Source organism: Armigeres subalbatus, chromosome 2 (assembly GCF_024139115.2).
Source record: "Armigeres subalbatus isolate Guangzhou_Male chromosome 2, GZ_Asu_2, whole genome shotgun sequence".
NCBI lineage: Eukaryota > Metazoa > Arthropoda > Insecta > Diptera > Culicidae > Armigeres > Armigeres subalbatus.
Genome location: NC_085140.1, coordinates 393,829,539 through 393,848,510, shown reverse-complemented (window position 1 = coordinate 393,848,510; position 18,972 = coordinate 393,829,539). Strand labels below are relative to the sequence as shown.

Below are 18,972 nucleotides of genomic sequence, written 5' to 3'. Positions count from 1 at the left end.
GTATGCTGTTAGGTGAATGGCTATCGCCTTTTGGACGCTTGTCGGTCCTCTCTGCTCCAACGCTGAGTGCGCACTCTGTCGCTTCCTACGTCATTCTTACAGTGGTTGTCCTGCGCCGATTTTTTGGGGTAATCTCCGATATTCTTCTTCTCTCTAGCTTGGCCAATAGCTCTTTTCATTCCCGCGTTGCAACAAGCATGGACTTACAAAGCTTCATCGGATTCAGCTTAAAACCACTTCTACTGTTATTCTGTCCACCCGTAGGCTAGATGATTCTGTTCAAATTGAACAATATTGCCACAGTTAAGCTTGGCAAGACTCCGCTTGATCCTGCTGGTGGAAGATTTATACGGCTGCGGTTCTGGTACACTGGGCAACCTCATCACTCGCCTTGCTCACATCCTTTAATTGCGTTACCAAACCCATTATCTTACCGAACCCCTCTTAGCGAAATAGTTTCCTTTATCGTTGCGATTGGGTCCAACTTGTAACAATCGTCGAATCCAATGAAAGAGCCACTATTGCAGTTTCATGATTATCACCCATATTCGCCTATTCGGCTATATAGAACTAAAACAACCATTCAAAAGCTCAGCTTAATTTTCAATGTTTTCATAGGTAAAATTTTATCTTTTTTTCTCGCCTTTGAAAAATTATAGATTTCACACATTGGTCACCCTGATCTCAAGTGGCACTTGCTGCCCATCGACCGTTCGCTGCTGCTTGGTTCAAAGAAAGTATTGTGCGCTGCGTTCCGTCGATAGAGATGAGAGGCGTCCAATTAAGTGGCCAACAACTGATAAGAAGCACGCGTTCGACAGAAACAACTAATTTGCGCTGCGGCAATGGCTGGAACTTTCTTCCAATAATCGAGTTTAGAGAACAACAGCAGAAAACCACACCGGCGAAAGCATCCACCATGCACGATGATGTCCATCCACGTCCTCACGTGCCAAAGTGGCGGCGCAACCCCAAACGATAAAAGATGCTTCTCCTGGTCGGTGCTGAATCAGTGTTTTGCTCGATTCTAGTGGGCGAAGAAGTTAGTAGTGCTATAATTTCTTTTTTTTTTGCTGCTGCTGATTTGAACTTCCGTTCAACGTGTGTTTGTTAAGTTTTCGCTTGGCCGAATTCAGAGAATCTTGGAAACTAACTGAAACGATGGAGATGAAACTGCCGTTGCTGATTATTTGTTTGGCCGCATCGGCTGTGATGGGTGTGCAGGTGCAAAAGTGCAGGAAAGGATCCATTCCAACCAAGTTGGAAATCGAGGGCTGCACCAAGCCTCCGTGTAAGATCGTTAATGGACAGAACTTGAGGTTCAATGCTGAGTTTGTCAATCGTAAGTGTGATTTTTTTACTTCATCGCAACGTATTGTGATTCAAACAAAGTCAAGTAATACAGAATGGATATATTTTTATGTATATTTCTCGAGCTTAGTATCATAAGGGCGAAAAATACATTGACCGATTTCTCTTTGTCGATGTTTTCTTCCAATCAATTCGCTATATATTTTATTAGTTTGCGATGTAAAGGCTAGATGCATCTTGCAGTAACGTCCATATGGTTCTAAGGATGATATTTAAATTACACAGATAGAAAAATTCACTGAAATTTAAACTAAAAATCATGCACATAAATGGAACATCATTATTAGCGTAATTCCACGCGTGATATAGCCTAAATGTATACATTATTTAACGTGCATCATCAATATTGCTTGCAAGTTGTACGCAAACTTGTTAGGAAGAGAACCGTTTCAGCGTAGAATAGCGTAGATTTCCGCATCTCAAGTTTTACGCGCTGTTTACTTTTCACAATTTTTTTCTGTGTATGGCTAAAATTGAAGTTTACAATATTGGAGTTTTAAAACAAACAATCTGCTGTTGGGTGGGTTAATTTTACATTTTCCACTTTTATAACCTGCAAAAAACTTTAGACCAATTATTTAAATATTTCTTCGGTTCATCACCCTTTCAGCAACGCCCACCAAAACCCTTACTGCAAAGGTCATTGCCCGAGTCGCCGGATTGATCATCCCGTACGAGCTGCCAGCAGAGCATCGCGACGGCTGCCAGAAGTTGACCAACGCCGAGTGTCCTCTGGGTGCAAACCAACTGGTCGCAGCTGCCGGTGACGTTCCAGTCGAATCACCGATCGTCAACGTTAAAGCCAACATCGAATTCCAGCTAGTTTCGGATTCCGGCGTGGCCGTGTGCTTTAAGATTGACGCCAAAATTGTGAAGCAATAAAGGAGAGCACCATCCTCCCGAACGGTAGCGCAGCGTGTTCGACTATCCAAACAGTGGCACTTCTTTGACTATTATGGGAAAACTAAGATCATTTTCCCAGTTGGGTGGATGTTTGCGTTGGGTTGCGAGAAGCGATAAAATTGCTTGTCTGCTGGGGAACCATTCCTTTTTCCCGGGTCGTTTTTTCTTGTTGTGTCTAATTAGAAAAGTGCCATAAAACGATTAATCTGAAAGAAATTGCCATCCCCGAAGACGACCCAGGCCACCATCGCATCACTGGCCAGCAAACAAGAGATAGTGGCCATTAGAAACGATAGGGGAAAAAGTACCGGAGCGCCATAAACTAGGGTCATGGCAACAGGAGTCAGGGAAAATAAGTCCGGAATGTCGTAGACAGAGCGCATTGGATCGGAAGGAGCCCCATCAGGGCAAGAGAGTGATAAAAAGCGCAAATGGGGCATTTCGGATGCTGGAAAGGCAACGTTCGACGCTCGCTCTCTGATGGGTCCAAATGGAGAAGTCGCCATTCTGATTTTATCAATTTAACGATATGATACAAAATTGTTTTATGCCAGTTCAAGCGAGCGAAAGATTTCTCGGTCAGTTTTGCTTGTCGTTCACCGTAGCAATGCGAGTTGTAAGTAGTTTACTTTTCTTTGTGGCCAACTATCGTGTCATCTGCATTCAAGGATTCTTGTGCTTGTTTTCATGAGTTGATACGATTTCTTGGCGCTGGAGAAATTCCAAAAGAAATCATGCTTCTGAGGAAAATTGTATTATTCTTATACTAATCTTATCTTGTACGAGCGCAAGTCTTACCAGAAATCACAGAAAAAGAAGTTGGTTGAAGTAAGTTTACTGATTTTATCGGTTATGCATGTTTGACTAACAGGAAATTAGACAAGACGCTGCTCTATGTTTGGTCGTTGACGAGCTGAGTTTACCATCTTGATTCGTAAACCAGCTCCCCCACGGTAGAATATAGGACCATCTTGGCCTTTTACTGGAGACTACGCCTTGAAAATCTTTGTGTGGACGAATGCTTCAATTTCCTAATAGAGTATTGAACGTCCTTTATCATCAATCTCGCGAATGCTAAAAAATGTGGCATGAGACAGAGAACGCACTGGCCAACTGTTTGGCAAGTAAGTAGCAAATTTCCTTATTTGTTATCGACGAAGATTTCCCAAAAAATCTAAGGTATGGAATTTTTTAGAAGTCCTCGGGCAGAGATATCCCCAAATTCGTAGGGAAAGCTTTCCTTAAAGCTACTGAAGAAGAAATTCCCCAAAATTGTTGAAAGAGTCTTCCTTTAGATTTCTTGCAAAAGGAATCCTTGAAGGTGTAAACCTGCAGAACTCCAAGGGGGAGGGTGTTCCGCAGAATTCGCGGGAAAGGATTTCACGGATAATTCGTGGGGTAAGGATTTTCCCAGATATCTAGAAGCAAAAATAACCCAAAATCAACCTTGGGTGAAGAATTCCACATGACTTATGAAGGAGGAAATCCTAGGAGAGAAATTTACAGAATTTGTGGGGAAGAAATAACCCCGGGAAAGGAGAATGAATTCCCAAGAATTCTTGAAAAATGAATTTCCTAGAATTGGAAGAGGATTTCCTCAGAATTCGAAAAGAAGGAATTGATCATAATGCTCGGTGTACAAGTTTACTATAATTCCTGGGAGTGTATTGCTTTAATTAGATTGAAGAAGGAATTCCACAGAATTTCTGGAGGAGAAAAAATTTCCCTGATTTGCTGGACCCTCAGAAATCGCTGAGTGGGAGCATGGAGCACGGACTAAACCAGATATTGGGAAATTATACAGAGAATCGAATGAATGAGGGCTTAGGGTTAGCCATCCATTTCAATGTAAACATATCTATATTTCTCAAACTAAGGCGAGAGTGGCTTTTGTAGTTGGCTTCTTCATTCAGCTCGTTACATGGCTGCACGTCGACAGCCACGCAGACTTTTCTCTTGAAAACTCCAAGTGCGCGTTGATCCTGCACGAGCATTGTCCAGGTCTCGTGACCGTAGAGGATTACCGGTCTGATGAGCGTTTTGTAGATAGTCAGTTTGATACGACGGCGAGCTGTATTCGATAGGAGCGTTATGCGGAGTCTAAAGTACGAAGGATTTCCTGCCATGATGTGTCATCAGTGAACCCAAGTACACGAATTCTTCAACCACCTCGATTTCGTCACCACCGATACAAACTTGTGGTAGATGGCTAACATTGTCCCCTCTTGAACCTCTTCCTATCATGTACTTCGTCTTCGACGTATTGATGACTACTAGTCCAAACCGTTTAGCTCCTCTTTTCGGTCTGGTGTAGGCTTCCTCCATCCTCTCAAAGTTACCATACCAAAAAGCCATATGGCCATATTATATAATATCAATGTCATCGGCGAAACCAAATAGCTGAACGGACTTCGTGAAAATCGTACCGTTCGTTGAATAGCATAGGCACGAAAGGCCAACACCTTATCGTAAACCTCTGCGCGTTCCGAAGGGACTCGAGAATGCCCCTAACTTAAACTACGCACATCACTCGATACATCATTGCCTTGATCAACCGTATCAGTTTATCTGGAAATCCGCGTTCGTGCATTAGTTGCCATGATCTCGGTCGATTGGTAGAGCGTTCGCCCATAAATTCGCCCCACGAGCTTTCTTGCAATTGGTGTTAGTCGGTGGCATAAAATTTGGAAGAGTACCTTGTAGGCGGCGTTCAGCAATGTGATTACGCGGTAGTTGCTACAATCCAGATTACCGTCCTTTTTGTAGATGGGACACAAGACACCTTCCATCCTCTTCTGCGACAGAACCTCCTCCTCTTAAATCTTGGTAATAACCCAGTGCATCACCACCGTATTCAAAAAACTTTTTTGGAAGTTGGTCAACACCAGGAACTTTGTTGTTTTTCAGCCGGCCAATCTCCTTCGGAATTTCTTGGAGCTGGAAAACGTATGTCTTGCGCGTGTGCTCCCAGGTTCGTCACCATGCCCTCATTTCTTGCCACATCGCCATTCAGGTGCTCTTTGTAGTGCTGCCGCTATCTTTGGATCACCTCACGCTCGTTCGTAAAAAAATTTCCGTTTATGTCCTTACATATATCAGGCTGCGACAATTGGTCCTTACTCTCAGGTCCTTACGCTTCTCATAGAACTTCCGTGTGTTATTAGGTTCTGCAGCATGACGTCACGAATGAATTCGGTCCTCGTCGAATGAACTTTTTTGACAGTTCAGTAGTACTTTCCACTGACTCCGACACGGTTCGAGTTCGTGATTGGTTGGCTGCCCCCGAGTCCAACGCGAAGTACTACTAATCAGTCATCAGTTTGAGGTTAGATACAGACGCTGCAGAACCTAATTAGCGCGGTACAGTTGCGTGTCCGTCTCTTCACGGTCTAGATCTTCCTACTGGCTCTTTTTGCTTCGAAAAATCGAGCTTTATCTATCCGCGTTTCTATTGTGCCTCGTTCGCTCTCGTACGGTGTTGCAGCAATCTCACCCATACTGCAGTCCCCTAACCCCTAACTTACATTCGCTGTCATACCAGTCGTTTATCTGATCCGGGTGCACCGTGCCAAGTGCAGTGGTTACATTGCTACCAAAGGCGGATAGAATATCTCTTCAATTTTCAAGAGAAAAATGTGCCTAGATGCTTTTTCGTTGGGAGTGCCACTTCCAGCTGCTGCGCATAGTCTTAGGCTAGTCTACCGTCTTGTAGACGCCCAATGTTAGGCCGCGTTCGACTTCAACGCGTATTGTACACCGTCGAGAGTTTTAGGTACATGCCTGCAAGTTTACTGTAATGAGGTAGTGGTCGGATTCAATTTTCGCACTGCGGTAGGTGCGATCGTTCGTGGCGCTCTTTATCGTCGTCCAGTCTCCTTTCTTGTGGGCACGTTGATGATGCTATAGTTGAAGAAACGGCCTTTTATCAAAAGATTCAGTTACAATTTCAATGATCCTTACACAATTAAAACTTTGTACGTTACCCGTGAACCGCATAGAATCAGTTCAGAAACAGTTTTTACTCTTTGCGCTTCGAAAACTAGGGTGGACGTTGGCTCCTTACCCAAAAAAGGCAGGGCATTCTCAATATTAATTTCTACGCTCCCATCCGTCCACTTAGAAATAAAAGTCTATTTTATATCAATAATCAAGGAACAAATTATGGCAGAAATGGGCCAATAAATAGAATGATGTCATGTTATAATGCACATTGGTGAAACAATCAGTAAAACTGATCTAAAACCCAGATTAATCCACCTAGCGGTGATGGTGCCTTTCTCGTTCGTTCAAAAGGTTTTGAAAAATCTAAAATAACACCAATATGTGAATTGGTCTTATTCTTCATATTTGTTTATATGCATAAAAAAAATCTCGCCAAACGCAATTTGTTGCAAAAAATGGCATTTTATTTTGTAGTTTTAAAATTAGTATTTTCGCCATAACTTTTGACCCAATTGTACGATCCGGCCAAGTTTCTATAGGAAACAATGGGAGAAGATTCTGCGTCGAATGCAATCTGTTGCGAGCGACCTGAGAAGCACACATATTGCACATCAATCACAGTAACTTATATATGACCGGATTCAGTCACAATATGGTTACTGCAATCAGATTTGTTGACCCAGCCAACACCAAGTCGCATATGCTAGCGAATAAGTGTACAAGGTGGAGGCGATATAGGCGCATTCCTCCATTTGACTGCATGCAAAGTGCACCTATATGGCCTCCACTTTGTACACTTATTCGCTATGATATACGATCTTGTGTTTGCTGGGGAACTTGTGTTGCTTGGGGAATAGATGAAGTCTAAGTGCTAAAAAAGTGAGCTAGAATTTTTTGAACTCTTTTTCACAATAAATAGTAATTTAACCATAACTTCTAAGCCCATAGTCCGATCTGGCCAATTTTCAATAAGAAACAATGAGACATTCTGCGTCGAATGCAATTTAGGGCCAATGTCCACGTAGCGGTTATTTACGCTGCGTGGACGCCGCGTTCACGCAAGGTACCCAGCATCAAATGGAGTAATGCACACGTAAACGTGCGCACGACTACATTTGATGCTGGGTACCTTGCGTGGACCCGGCGTTCACGCAGCTTGAAAAAACGCTACGTGGGCATCGGCCCTTAATGCGAGCAAATCGGTTGAGGAAAAGTGCCTGAAAAATGAGTGACATTTTTTAGCGATTTTTCCATAAAAACCCTGATTAATCCACCTAGCGGTGATGATGCCTTTCTCGTGCATTATAAAAATAGTATTTTGGCCATTACTATTGAGCCCATAGTCCGATCTGGCCAATTTTCAATAGGAAACAATGGGAGAGTATTCTGCGTCATGTGAAACATGTTGCGAGTAAATCGGTTAAGGATAAGTGCCTGAAAAATGAGTGACATTTTTTTACTCATTTTTTTAATAAAAAAAGTGGTATTTTGGCCATAACTTCCGAGCCCATAGTCCGATCAGACCAATTTTCAATAGGAAACAATGGTAGACTATCTTGCGTCGAATGCAACTTGTTGCGAGTAAATCGGTTAAGGATAAGTACCTGAAAAATGAGTGACATGTTTTTACTCATTTTTTCTATAAAAAAGTGGTATTTTGGCCATAAGTTCCGATCCCATAGTCCGATTTGACCAATTTTCAATAGGAAACAATGGTAGAGTATCCTGCGTCGATTGCGAAATGTTGCGAGTAAATCGGTTAAGGATAAGTGCCTGAAAAATGAGTGACATTTTTTTACTTCTTTTTTTATAAAAAAAGTTGTATTTTGGCCATAACTTCCGAGCCCATAGTCCGATCTGACCAATTTTCAATAGGAAACAATGATAGAGTATCCTGCGTCGAATGCAACTTGTTGCGAGTAAATCGGTTAAGAATAAGTACGTGAAAAATGAGTAACATTTTTTTTGGGTGGGGTGCGCACAGACACACACACATACACACAAACACACACACACACACACACACACACACACACACACACACACACACACACACACACACACACACACACACACACACACACACAGACATCACCTCAATTCGTCGAGCTGAGTCGATCGGTATATAACACTATGGGTCTCCGAGCCTTCTATTAAAAGTTTGTTTTTGGAGCGATCATATAGCCTTTATCGTATACTTAGTATACGAGAAAGGCAAAAAGTATTTTGGCCATAATTTCCGATCCCATAGTCCGATCTGGCCAATTTTCAATAGGAAACAATGAGACACTTTTCTGCGTCGAATGCAACTTGTTGCGAGGTTTTCGGTTGAGGATAAGTGCCCGAAAAATGAGTGACACTTTTTTACGCGATTATTTCGTAAAAAAAGTATTTTGGCCATAACTTCCGATCGCATAGTCCGATCTGGCCAATTTTCAATAGGAAACAATGAGACACAATTCTGCGTTGAATGCAACTTGTTGCGAGGAAATCGGTTGAGGATAAGTGCCGAAAAATGAGTGACACTTTTTTACGCGATTATTTCGTAAAAAAAGTATTTTGGCCATAACTTCCGATTGCATAGTCCGATCTGGCCAATTTTCAATAGGAAACAATGAGACACAATTCTGCGTTGAATGCAACTTGTTGCGAGGAAATCGGTTGAGGATAAGTGCTCGAAAAATGAGTGACACTTTTTTACGCGATTGTTCCGTAAAAAAAGTACTTTGGCCATTACTTCCGATCCCATAGTCCGATCTGGCCAATTTTCAATAGGAAACAATAAGACATAATTCTGCGTGTCTTGCAACTTGTTGCGAGGAAATCGGTTGAGGATAAGTGCTCGAAAAATGAGTGATGCTTTTTTACGCGATTATTTCGTAAAAAAAGTATTTTGGTCATAATTTCGGATATCATAGTCCGATCTGGCCAATTTTCAATAGGAAACAATGAGACACAATTCTGCGTTGAATGCAACTTGTTGCGAGGAAATCGGTTGAGGATAAGTGCCCGAAAAATGAGTGACACTTTTTTACGCGATTGTTTCGTAAAAAAAGTATTTTGACCATAATTTCCGATCCCATAGTCCGATCTGGCCAATTTTCAATAGGAAACAATGAGACACTTTTCTGCGTCGAATGCAACTTGTTGCGAGTAAATCGGTTGAGGATAAGTGCCCGAAAAATGAGTGACACTTTTGCTACATTTTGGTACGTGGGTGCGCACAGACGCACACACACACACACACACACACACACACACACACACACACACACACACACACACACACACACACACACACACACACACACACACACACACACACACACACACACACACACACACACACATACACACAGACATCACCTCATTTCGTCGAACTGAGTCGATCGGTATATAACACTATGGGTCTCCGGGTCTCCTAAAAAAAGTTTGTTTTTGGAGTGATCATATAGCCTTTACCGTATACTTAGTATACGATAAAGGCAAAAATGGTATAATTATCGATCCCATAGTCCGATATGGCCAATTTTCAATAGGAAACAACGGGACAGGATTCTACGTCGAATGCAATTTGTTGTGAGCAAATCGGTTGAATTTGTATTTTGGCCATAACTTTCGATCCCATAGTCCGATCTGGCCAATTTCAAATGTAAAACAATGGGACAGGATTCTGCGTCGAATGCAACTTGTTGCGAGCAAATCGGTTGAGGATAAGTGCCCGAAAAATGAGTAACATTTTTTACGCAATTTTTTCGTATGAATTTGTATTTTGGCCATAACTTTCGATCCCATAGTCCGATCTGGCCAATTTCATATAGGAAACAATGGGACAGGATTCTGCGTCGAATGCAACTTGTTGCGAGCAAATCAGTTGAGGATAAGTGCCCGAAAATGAGTGACATTTTTGAGTAGTTTTGCACACACACACACACACACACACACACACACACACACACACACACACACACACACACACACACACACACACACACACACACACACACACACACACACACACACACACACACACACACACACACACACACACACACACACACACACACAGACATCACCTCAATTCGTCGAACTGAGTCGATTGGTATATAACACTATGGGTCTCCGGGCCTTCTATAAAAAGTTTGTTTTTGGAGTGATCATATAGCCTTTACCGTATACTTAGTATACGAGAAAGGCAAAAAGTGTTCTTCTGTAGACAAGTTGGGTAATGACTGAACTACACCAAGAATAGATAATAAGTATTTATTGTGATAAGTATAATTGTTCTACATTTTATTGACGGCAAATCTATATGCTTGAGCTTGATCTTGAGCTTGATTGCCTGCTGCATTATTACCAGATCAGCTGTTCTTGCACAGGGAACCAACAGATGTTTGCTTGGGACTAGCACACATCTTCAATGTACAAGTACTGGTGATCTCATTTGTTAGGTCATACTGGCGCCTGCCACGTCAGAATGAAAGTCAATGTAGGGAAGGGGGAGGAAATGATGATGCAATCACTCGCCCATTGCAAGCCGAATATACACTTGCCACGAGTTCATGCGGAATTTGTTGGAATTTTTGGGTTAGGTTCGAGAGGCAGAGGTCCGTCTTGGTGCTGCTGCTGCCAATGTGATAGATAGGAGAAAGCAACTGATGGAATTTCTAATTGGATGTTGGAAACGAGCTTTATAGTTCATTTCCAAGTTTAGCAAATTACTGTTAGAATTTTCAAGCTGAAGCTATAGGAATAGAGAAATGGAAACGGTATGGAAGTTCATTGCGATTGCTAGAACATTTGAAATATAGAGAAAGATACAAAGTAGGAGAATGGAACGGACCTGGGATTGAACCCACAACCTCCTGCGCATGAGGCAGAAGCAGTAGTCGTAAATAAATAAATAAATAAATAAATAAATATAGACTCGGAAACTACAGAACCGATCGGCATGAAAGTTTGAATGCATTGGTTTTAGGACCGGGGAAGGTTCTTAAGATAGTTCGAGACCCCTCCACTCTTTGGAAAGGGGGGCTCCCATACAAATGAAACACCAATTTCATCATAACTTGAGAACTAATCAAGCAAATGGAACCAAATCTTGCATGTGTAGGTTTTGGAAGGGAAAATGTGTTTCTGTGGTGGTTAGAAACCCCTTCCGCTTCTAGAATATTCCAATCTAATACCAATGATACAGAAATTTGTGCACAACTTGAGAACTTATCAGAGAATAAATCAATTTTAAGCGAAACGAAGTTCGTCGGGTCTGTTAGTAGATAAATAAATAAATAACTTCCTTGCGCTGCCACCCAATCACGCGTTGGCGCATCTTACCCACAGCTCTGGCAGAAGGTAACCGCTCGATGTCCGCTTTTCCACTTTCTGTCCTGTCCAGCAAATTTGCTGCAGCGCTATGATGTCGAAGTTGCGGGGATGTAATTCATCGTAGATTATTCTGTCGAAAACCTGTGAAACCTAGTAGTTGTAGCTCCATGTTCAAAGCTTCCAATCATGATCTTTTATTCGTCGCCTAGGTCGTTACCGATTGTATCGATTCGTATTATCTTCTATATATATTATATATTGGACCTGCGTAAACCTCCTGTCTCGCCGAAGGCCGTCGTATTAGGTCTGTTTAATGTCCCACCCAGGGCCTGTTTTAGGAGTGCCCCCACAGTTCGTATGAACCAAAACCAACCTTTTTTGGGGCCCACACAAGTTGTCGGCCCCAGGGCCCCTTACGGCTAAATCCGGCACTGGTCCCACCTAACACCAGGACTTGGGCTTTTGCGCTTTGAGCGACACACGGTCGCTTTGGCGAGCCTGCTTGTGAATACATGCAGATTTTTATAGAAGTTCAACAGAGCCCACTGTCGAACCCTACATCCTACATCCTTGGACATTGTCCATGCTGCCCCCAAACTGAAACGTAAACTGAAACATGAATGCAACATAAATGTTTAACGTTTGATAATCGAAAAATGAACTTATTCAAGGCTAACTTTATGAGCTACAATGTTTTCCATCTGAAGTCCTAAATCTTTAATTGAGAAGACCTCAAACCGCTTTTTTCCTTTCTGGTTATCTACAGCGTCGATACATCTATGCCTGACGTATTGAAGAGCTCCATAATTGTCGGTCTTGGGGGATGTTCCTCCAGTTTCCCCGAACGTTCAGGGTCCCCAGGTCCGACTACACCGCGTGCTGCCAGCGTGTTCGTGGCCTTCCAGGGAGTCATCGGCCCCGGTTATTAAATATTGTTTTCGCTATTCTTTCTTCCGACATTCGCACTAAGTGACCAGCCCACTGAAGTCTACGATATTTTATACGATTCACAATACACCCGATTCTGTTTTTACACGGATTTTTTTTACACGGCCGTACAAACGGCCATACAATTTTTTTGCAAAGTTGCTCCATTGTGCATGATTCGTCGAGAAATCATAAAACTTTTTTCACACGGATTTTCAAATTTTGAACTGAAAACTTTTTTTACACGGAACGCATCCCCCGTGTAAAAAAAGAATCGGGTGTAGTTTCTTTGTATACTTGATACAGCTCATGATTCATACGTCTGCGCCACACACCGTTTTCTAGTTTCCCTCCGAGTATTGTACGCACCACTTTTAACTCGAAAGCCCCGAAAGCTCTCCGGTCCGTCTTTTTTAACGTCCATGCTTCATGTCCACGAAAGGGCCACTGTTGCGGGACCTAAGCTGGTTATGTAATTCGTAAAAAAAAACCTATTCGCAGCAGGAATACGTCTTTTCACTTCACGGGAAACGTCATTGCCACATGGCATAAGCGCTCCAAGGTAAACAAATTCTTTAACAACTTCAAACACAACCCTATCAAGCACTACCTTAGCACCAAGACCACTAGGTCTTCCTCTATCTCTACCTGCCACCGTGTACTTTGTCTTGGTAGAGGTAATGGTTAAGCCTATTCTTGCCTTCTCCCTCTTGAGTGGGACAAAAGCCTCCACTACTGCTCTGCGATGGATTCCAATGAGGTCGATGTCGTCCATGCGACCGTATGATGATAGTGCCGTTCCTCTGCATGCCAGATCTCCTAATAGCGCCTTCGAGTGCAGTGTTGAACAATAAATTCGAAAGTGCATCACCCTGCTTCAATCCGTCTAAGCATGAGCATGAGCATGATTGACCGCCCACGGTTGCTACTCCATTATTGCCAAGTCAGCTGTAATCACACATAGAACCAACAGATGATATTTGAAACTAATATCATCCTCAATGTGTAAAAACTGGTGACCCAATATAAAGCAATACCAGCGCCGGCCGTGTCCGAATGCAGGTCAATTAAGGAATGGGTAGGAAAATGTTGCCGTGATACTCGCTTTGATGGAAGCCGACGAGTCATCTGCACTTCCACAAGTAATCTCTGGGATTTTGGATAAATGGGATGGGCAGTGTGGCGGTGTTCGTTTTGGTGAACGGTATGCCATGTGTGACGTGTAGTATGATTGGCAATGAACAAAAACGCAATGCAAATGATTTCAGGATTACTTTTGTTTTCCTGATATTTTATCATATAGAACTGAACTTAAAGCTAGAATATTTGACTTAAACATCTCCAATAAACATATAAAATTTTAATGTACGAGTTCCAATTGAACTTTGAAAGTATTACGCTTCATGACTGAACTCATCCAAACCGGCCATTAATGTTCGTAAAATTCGGGTTATTTTACTTATTTAACCAAAAGGCACTGCATTGAACGCGTGGCACCTCTGCTCAAAATTTTCGTCGACATTTCATAATTTCATAATGTAAACGACATTTTATAAGGTCAAAATACAACTCCGCTGTCAAAAAAAGCGTAAGATGTAAGTTGCTACCTTTCCAACAGGTTGCAATCCCTAAATTTGCTTCCCTTATTATCGTTTATTTTCCTTTTTCTTTTTTTGCAAATAATTATGCTTTAATACTAGAATAAATAAATAAAATTGTAAATATGTAAATAAATCCCTATATTCCCTATCCTAAGATACCACTTACCCTAAAATTTAATGTAAATAATTAGAAAAATAAAAGATTGATAAAAAAAGAAAAGAAAATTGAATTTTAAAATCAGACAAAACCATCCCGGAAAATGTTCTCCTATACTTACTTGGATTTTGCTGTGTTTTCGAAGCCCTTATAAGCCAAAGCAAGATGAGGCCAAGGGCTCTTTTCGATAACAAAATTCCGACAGTTTAAACCTTCCGTTGCTATCTAAAAAATTTTCTAAATCCTGTAGGAACAAAATTGCTAGCAGTTTCGCAAGTGAATTGATATCCGGCCATCGTAACCAGCTGAGATAGTGTATCGAAAGAGGTTTTATTGAACCATCCATCGTCGGAAGTGCCGATAGAGATTTAACGGCCTAGAATCAGTGATAGTGAAGAGGACGCGAAGAGGAAGACCCCGTGATGCCCCCTTCGACCCAGAACGGTTCATCCCTGGATCTAACCCAATCGTCGACAAAGCCGTCGATTAGGAAGTGAACCGGCCGTACCCAAGTGTCCAAACATCTACCGACTGACTGGAAACCGTCACAACCTTTAAAGTCAGGTGAAATTCTGTACATTCCATCCCAATTCCTACCCTGTAAATATTAAATAAACCCAACCTTGGAAATTTAGATTTAACATAGAGTGTAAAGCATAATTATTTCATGCGCAAATCCTTTTCCTCCATCATTCGCTTTGTTACAATTGAATTCGAGTTGCAAGCTTGGGAAGTGTGTCCGCCCCAACGATTCTCCCGGATAGACCCTGAGAGGGCTGAAGTGTGAATAGTTTATATATGTATATATATAATATTGTATATGATATAGTTTTATTTTAGTGATTTATTCCAATTGAATTAGATTTTTTTTTGTTTTTTTTTTATTAAATAAGTATAAAAGAGTTTTTCACGTGTTCAGTGTAGAGTAGTGCAAACCTGTTAACAGGAAGTATAAGTGGTTTTATTTTGAACTTTTCACAATTGGCGATGCGAAAATAGTAACAGTGGCCATTTTCCGAAAAAGTGGCTTTTGTTTAATTTAGTGGTTTTCATATGCAAATACTGTCTTTTTAGTTACTGGACTCAAAAAAGTCAATATAAAATTACTCAATACATAACGCAGGTCAAAATCTGTCGATTCTCGGGAACTATCTACATACCTAACAAAAACGCGCTCTGATTTATTGTCGCACAAACAAGTTCTTCCTAATTTTCTTCCAATATTTCGAATGCAGCGTGAATTGTCGATACCTTTCATTGTAGCTTCTCGGGAGAGTAGCCAAAAGAGACATTACTAGACGTCGAATATACACAAATGGAACTATAAGAAATTAGTTAGATAGAGAAAACGATGGATAAATAAAATTGAAATAGACAATGACAAGAAAGATCTGAAGCTAGTCAAAACAGAAGCAAATCAATATAAACTATAAAATATACTTCCGTAAATCGATATCGCTTGCTTTTTCATATCCTCTTAACTTGATCCAATCAACTTTCTAACTAAAATAACACTATATTCGTGGCTTTCGTGAATTTCAATGCATATAAAATACACAATCCGAAAAAGGCAAAAATCGCTGAGAAAATGAAAATTCGAGCGGACGAAAAATTATGACGTTTTCACCCTGCTTCAATCCATCTAAGGTCCCGAACGAGGTTGACACTTCGTCTGCAATCCGGATACTTGATTTCGAGCCACGAAAAACCATGTTCGGACATTATCTGCCACAGCTCATTTCTTTCTTCACAGCTCTGTAATGGTCACACTCTAGTCTTTGCCCATTCTTATAGATTGGGCATATGAGGTCATCTGACCAGCCGGCCAGCTGTTCTTCATCCTCCCATATTTTCTGAATAATGTGGTGGATTGATTGATGCAGCTGCTCACTTCCGTGCAGCTTCTCACTCGACCGGTACCTCGTCCTTCCCAGCTTTACTGTTTTTCTGCTCGTTTAAAGCCTTCTTTACCTCGTCCAGCGTTGGTGGTTCCACAGCTTGACCGTCGCCGACTAGGCCCATCCTGCTCCTTAATACACCTTCATTTTCACCGTTCAACAAATCTTCGAAGTGCTCCTTCCACCTGGCTGCCACCATAGTCTTGTCTCTCCCCTCTTCCCCTCTCGGTCATTGCACATGGCGGTCTTATGCCGCGCGCCATTGACAGTTGCGTAAAACCTCCGCATATCGTCTCCTGCGCTTTAGCTATCACACTCTCTTCGTGTTGCCTTTTTTCTGCGGTGGATGCGTTTCTCTTCTGCCCTTGCTACTCTGTACCGCTCTCTGTTGGAACGGGTACGAGCCACTAGCATTCGACTCCTAGCAACATTTATCTCGTCCGTCACTCGCTGGCACTCCTTATCAAACCAACCATTTCGTTGGGGTCACTGTGCGGTGCCTAACACTTCCTGCGCTGTTGTAGTCACAGCTTCGTGGATATTTTCCCAAAATCTGTTTACGTCGCCAGATCCGGTGGCATCACATATCCGCTCGTACAGCTTCTGAAGGTATTGTTTAGTAACTCTTTCAACTGACAAGCGTTGGATATTAAAACGCATCGTTCTGTTGTTTCGTGAGTTCGTGACGCTGGAAAGTCACGCCCGAATTTTTGCAAGTACAAGGTAGTGATCCGAGTCGAAATGTCGTCCGTCGATCAGCACGTGGTCTATGTGTGAGCAAGTGTCTCCACTCGGATGTGTAATTGCGGATATTCTTACGTGCGAAGTAGATACTGCTGATTGCCATCCCTCTAGCAGCATCAAAGGTTACAAGTCGCAGACCATTATTGTTGGTAGCGGAATGAAAGCTTTCCGTACCAATGACAGGGCGAAAGAAACTTTCTCTTCCGATCTGCGCATTTACACCCCCGATGACAATCTTTACATCATGTGTTGGGCACTCATAGAACTCATCCTTCACGTCATCAGGCTTCTGTTTTGTTGGGGCATAGGTGCTAATCAGGCTATAGTTGAAGAATTAATTTGCCCTTCATTCTCATTACGCAAATGCGGTCGCCTATCGGCTTCCACCGGATAACACGCTTCATCTGCTTCCCAATCACCATGAAGCCAACTCCTCGTTCTGCTCTCTCACCGCCGCTATAGTAGATGTGGTACTTGAATGAAGTGTTCGCGATGGGATCCACCGCCCGGAATTCACGTTCTCCAGTTCTCTCCAGTTGCTCTACTTTTGCCTTTCTTGGTAACTGTAAAATCTTCGGTAGGTTACCTTACCAGGGTTGCGCTACCTACATCGCGTTGTAGGGGCTGCCTTCTCGATGCTGACACGATGTAACATGGTGTGCACAGTTTAGAGTCCCTCGCTGGCACTCGGACGATGATCAGCCGTCCCTAACATGGAGCACAGACGCTGTTGTGAGCCGATCCTGACATGGAGAACAGACGCTCAGTAAGATTTGCATCTCCGGAGAGGAGAAACCCCCTCCCCACCCTTCCCTGTCAGCATACGACCATAGTTCCCACCGGGGTTGGTTGCCCGATCTTCCCTAAGGTTGCTCGTATTCCGGCCAGCACCACGAGGAGGTAGGGATAGGAGTTGCTGAGTAAGAGGCTAAGGACCGCGAGATGGGGTCTATTTTATTCCTTCAGGTACGCGAATTACCGCTTTTCCGCTTTTCCAAGCATTTGCCGTGCCATTGCTAATTTACAGTTGTGTTCAGTAATTTTTAAAGCATATTTGGTGTTCGGTAAAACTATAATTTTTACGACTAGTGTCAGTATTATTTAACTGTACAGCCGAAATCGTCGAAAAAGTCATTAGTTTCGCGGTTTTCAGTACTTTTACTTTAAATAACTAATTTTGATAGTTGTTTTGCTGATAACTCAGTAAAATCATAATTTACTGCACTAAAATTTGTAAAAACAATTACCGAACAACAGAATCTTGGTTAGGTGTGTATTTTAAAGTGAGTGTTCGCAAAAATATCCGAAAAAATTGATGCTTTATTATTTTATTTCGCGATGGGATGCATTTGTTGCAGTGATATGAAGAATGGAACAGTCGTTCAATTTTTATTCACTGCAGTGTTTGTGTCATCTTGCATTCCGCAGCTACGTTGCACTCAGTTGTCGGAAGTCATGGTGAGATAGTATTGTGTTGAAGTTTCTTGATAGTAGAAGCCAACTGCGGCCCGACCTCAGAAACACCAATTTAATGCTCCAAAAATTAGTTCAAGTAGGGTAACGACTGATTCTTCCAACAGAGTTCCCATTTCCGTGGCATAGCAGAACAGCATGGATAGCATTTTTTGTTTATGCTTAACCTCAATCTTTTGATTTTATATCCTATTACCCAAAACAATCAGAATGGATCTGAGACTTTTGTCATCGTTCAGAATGCGGTTACAAATCTTTGCTCGGATTTATGAGCCGCTTACCGGTCCCAACCTTGTTCTCAATGCACTGAAGCAAGAACAATTTCCCGAAGAAAAAAAAACCACTGCCATCCGATGCGCAACCAAAATCCAATTGAATGTTTGTCTTTTTGTGTGCAACCACTGATGCATGAACGCTCCGTGCTGTTCATTCACATATTCTGCTATTTCCCTACCCATCCCTTGGGGGACCATCCCAACCGGAGGTGATGAAGTGGAATCTTCCGATACTTCGAACTTATCGTGATTCGAGTAGAGACTGGGTAAGTCCCCGTCCGTGGCTCGATTTCTGCAGTATATTTCAATTCCGGTCGCCCCGAAAGAACCGTTCCCCTCATTTCCCGGTCGCTGCC

At 42.2% G+C, this 18,972-nt stretch overlaps 1 protein-coding gene across 1 annotated transcript; it reads left to right on the top strand.

Annotated features, from left to right (window-relative positions):
- Window positions 1-997: 997 nt before the first annotated feature.
- LOC134217414 (mite group 2 allergen Lep d 2-like) lies at window positions 998-2,304 on the top strand. The gene is made up of 2 exons (XM_062696155.1): window positions 998-1,342; window positions 1,982-2,304. The coding sequence occupies exons 1-2, from the start codon at window positions 1,162-1,164 to the stop codon at window positions 2,251-2,253; spliced, it is 453 nt and encodes a 150-aa protein (XP_062552139.1). The 5' UTR covers window positions 998-1,161; the 3' UTR covers window positions 2,254-2,304.
- Window positions 2,305-18,972: the final 16,668 nt, after the last annotated feature.

Excerpts from the sequence above, each read along its gene's own strand:
- LOC134217414 (XM_062696155.1), top strand. The coding sequence starts at position 1,162 with ATGGAGATGAAACTGCCGTTGCTGATTATTTGTTTGGCCGCATCGGCT. Across the intron at positions 1,343-1,981 it reads CAATGCTGAGTTTGTCAATC|CAACGCCCACCAAAACCCTT; the intron begins GTAAGTGTGATT and ends TCACCCTTTCAG.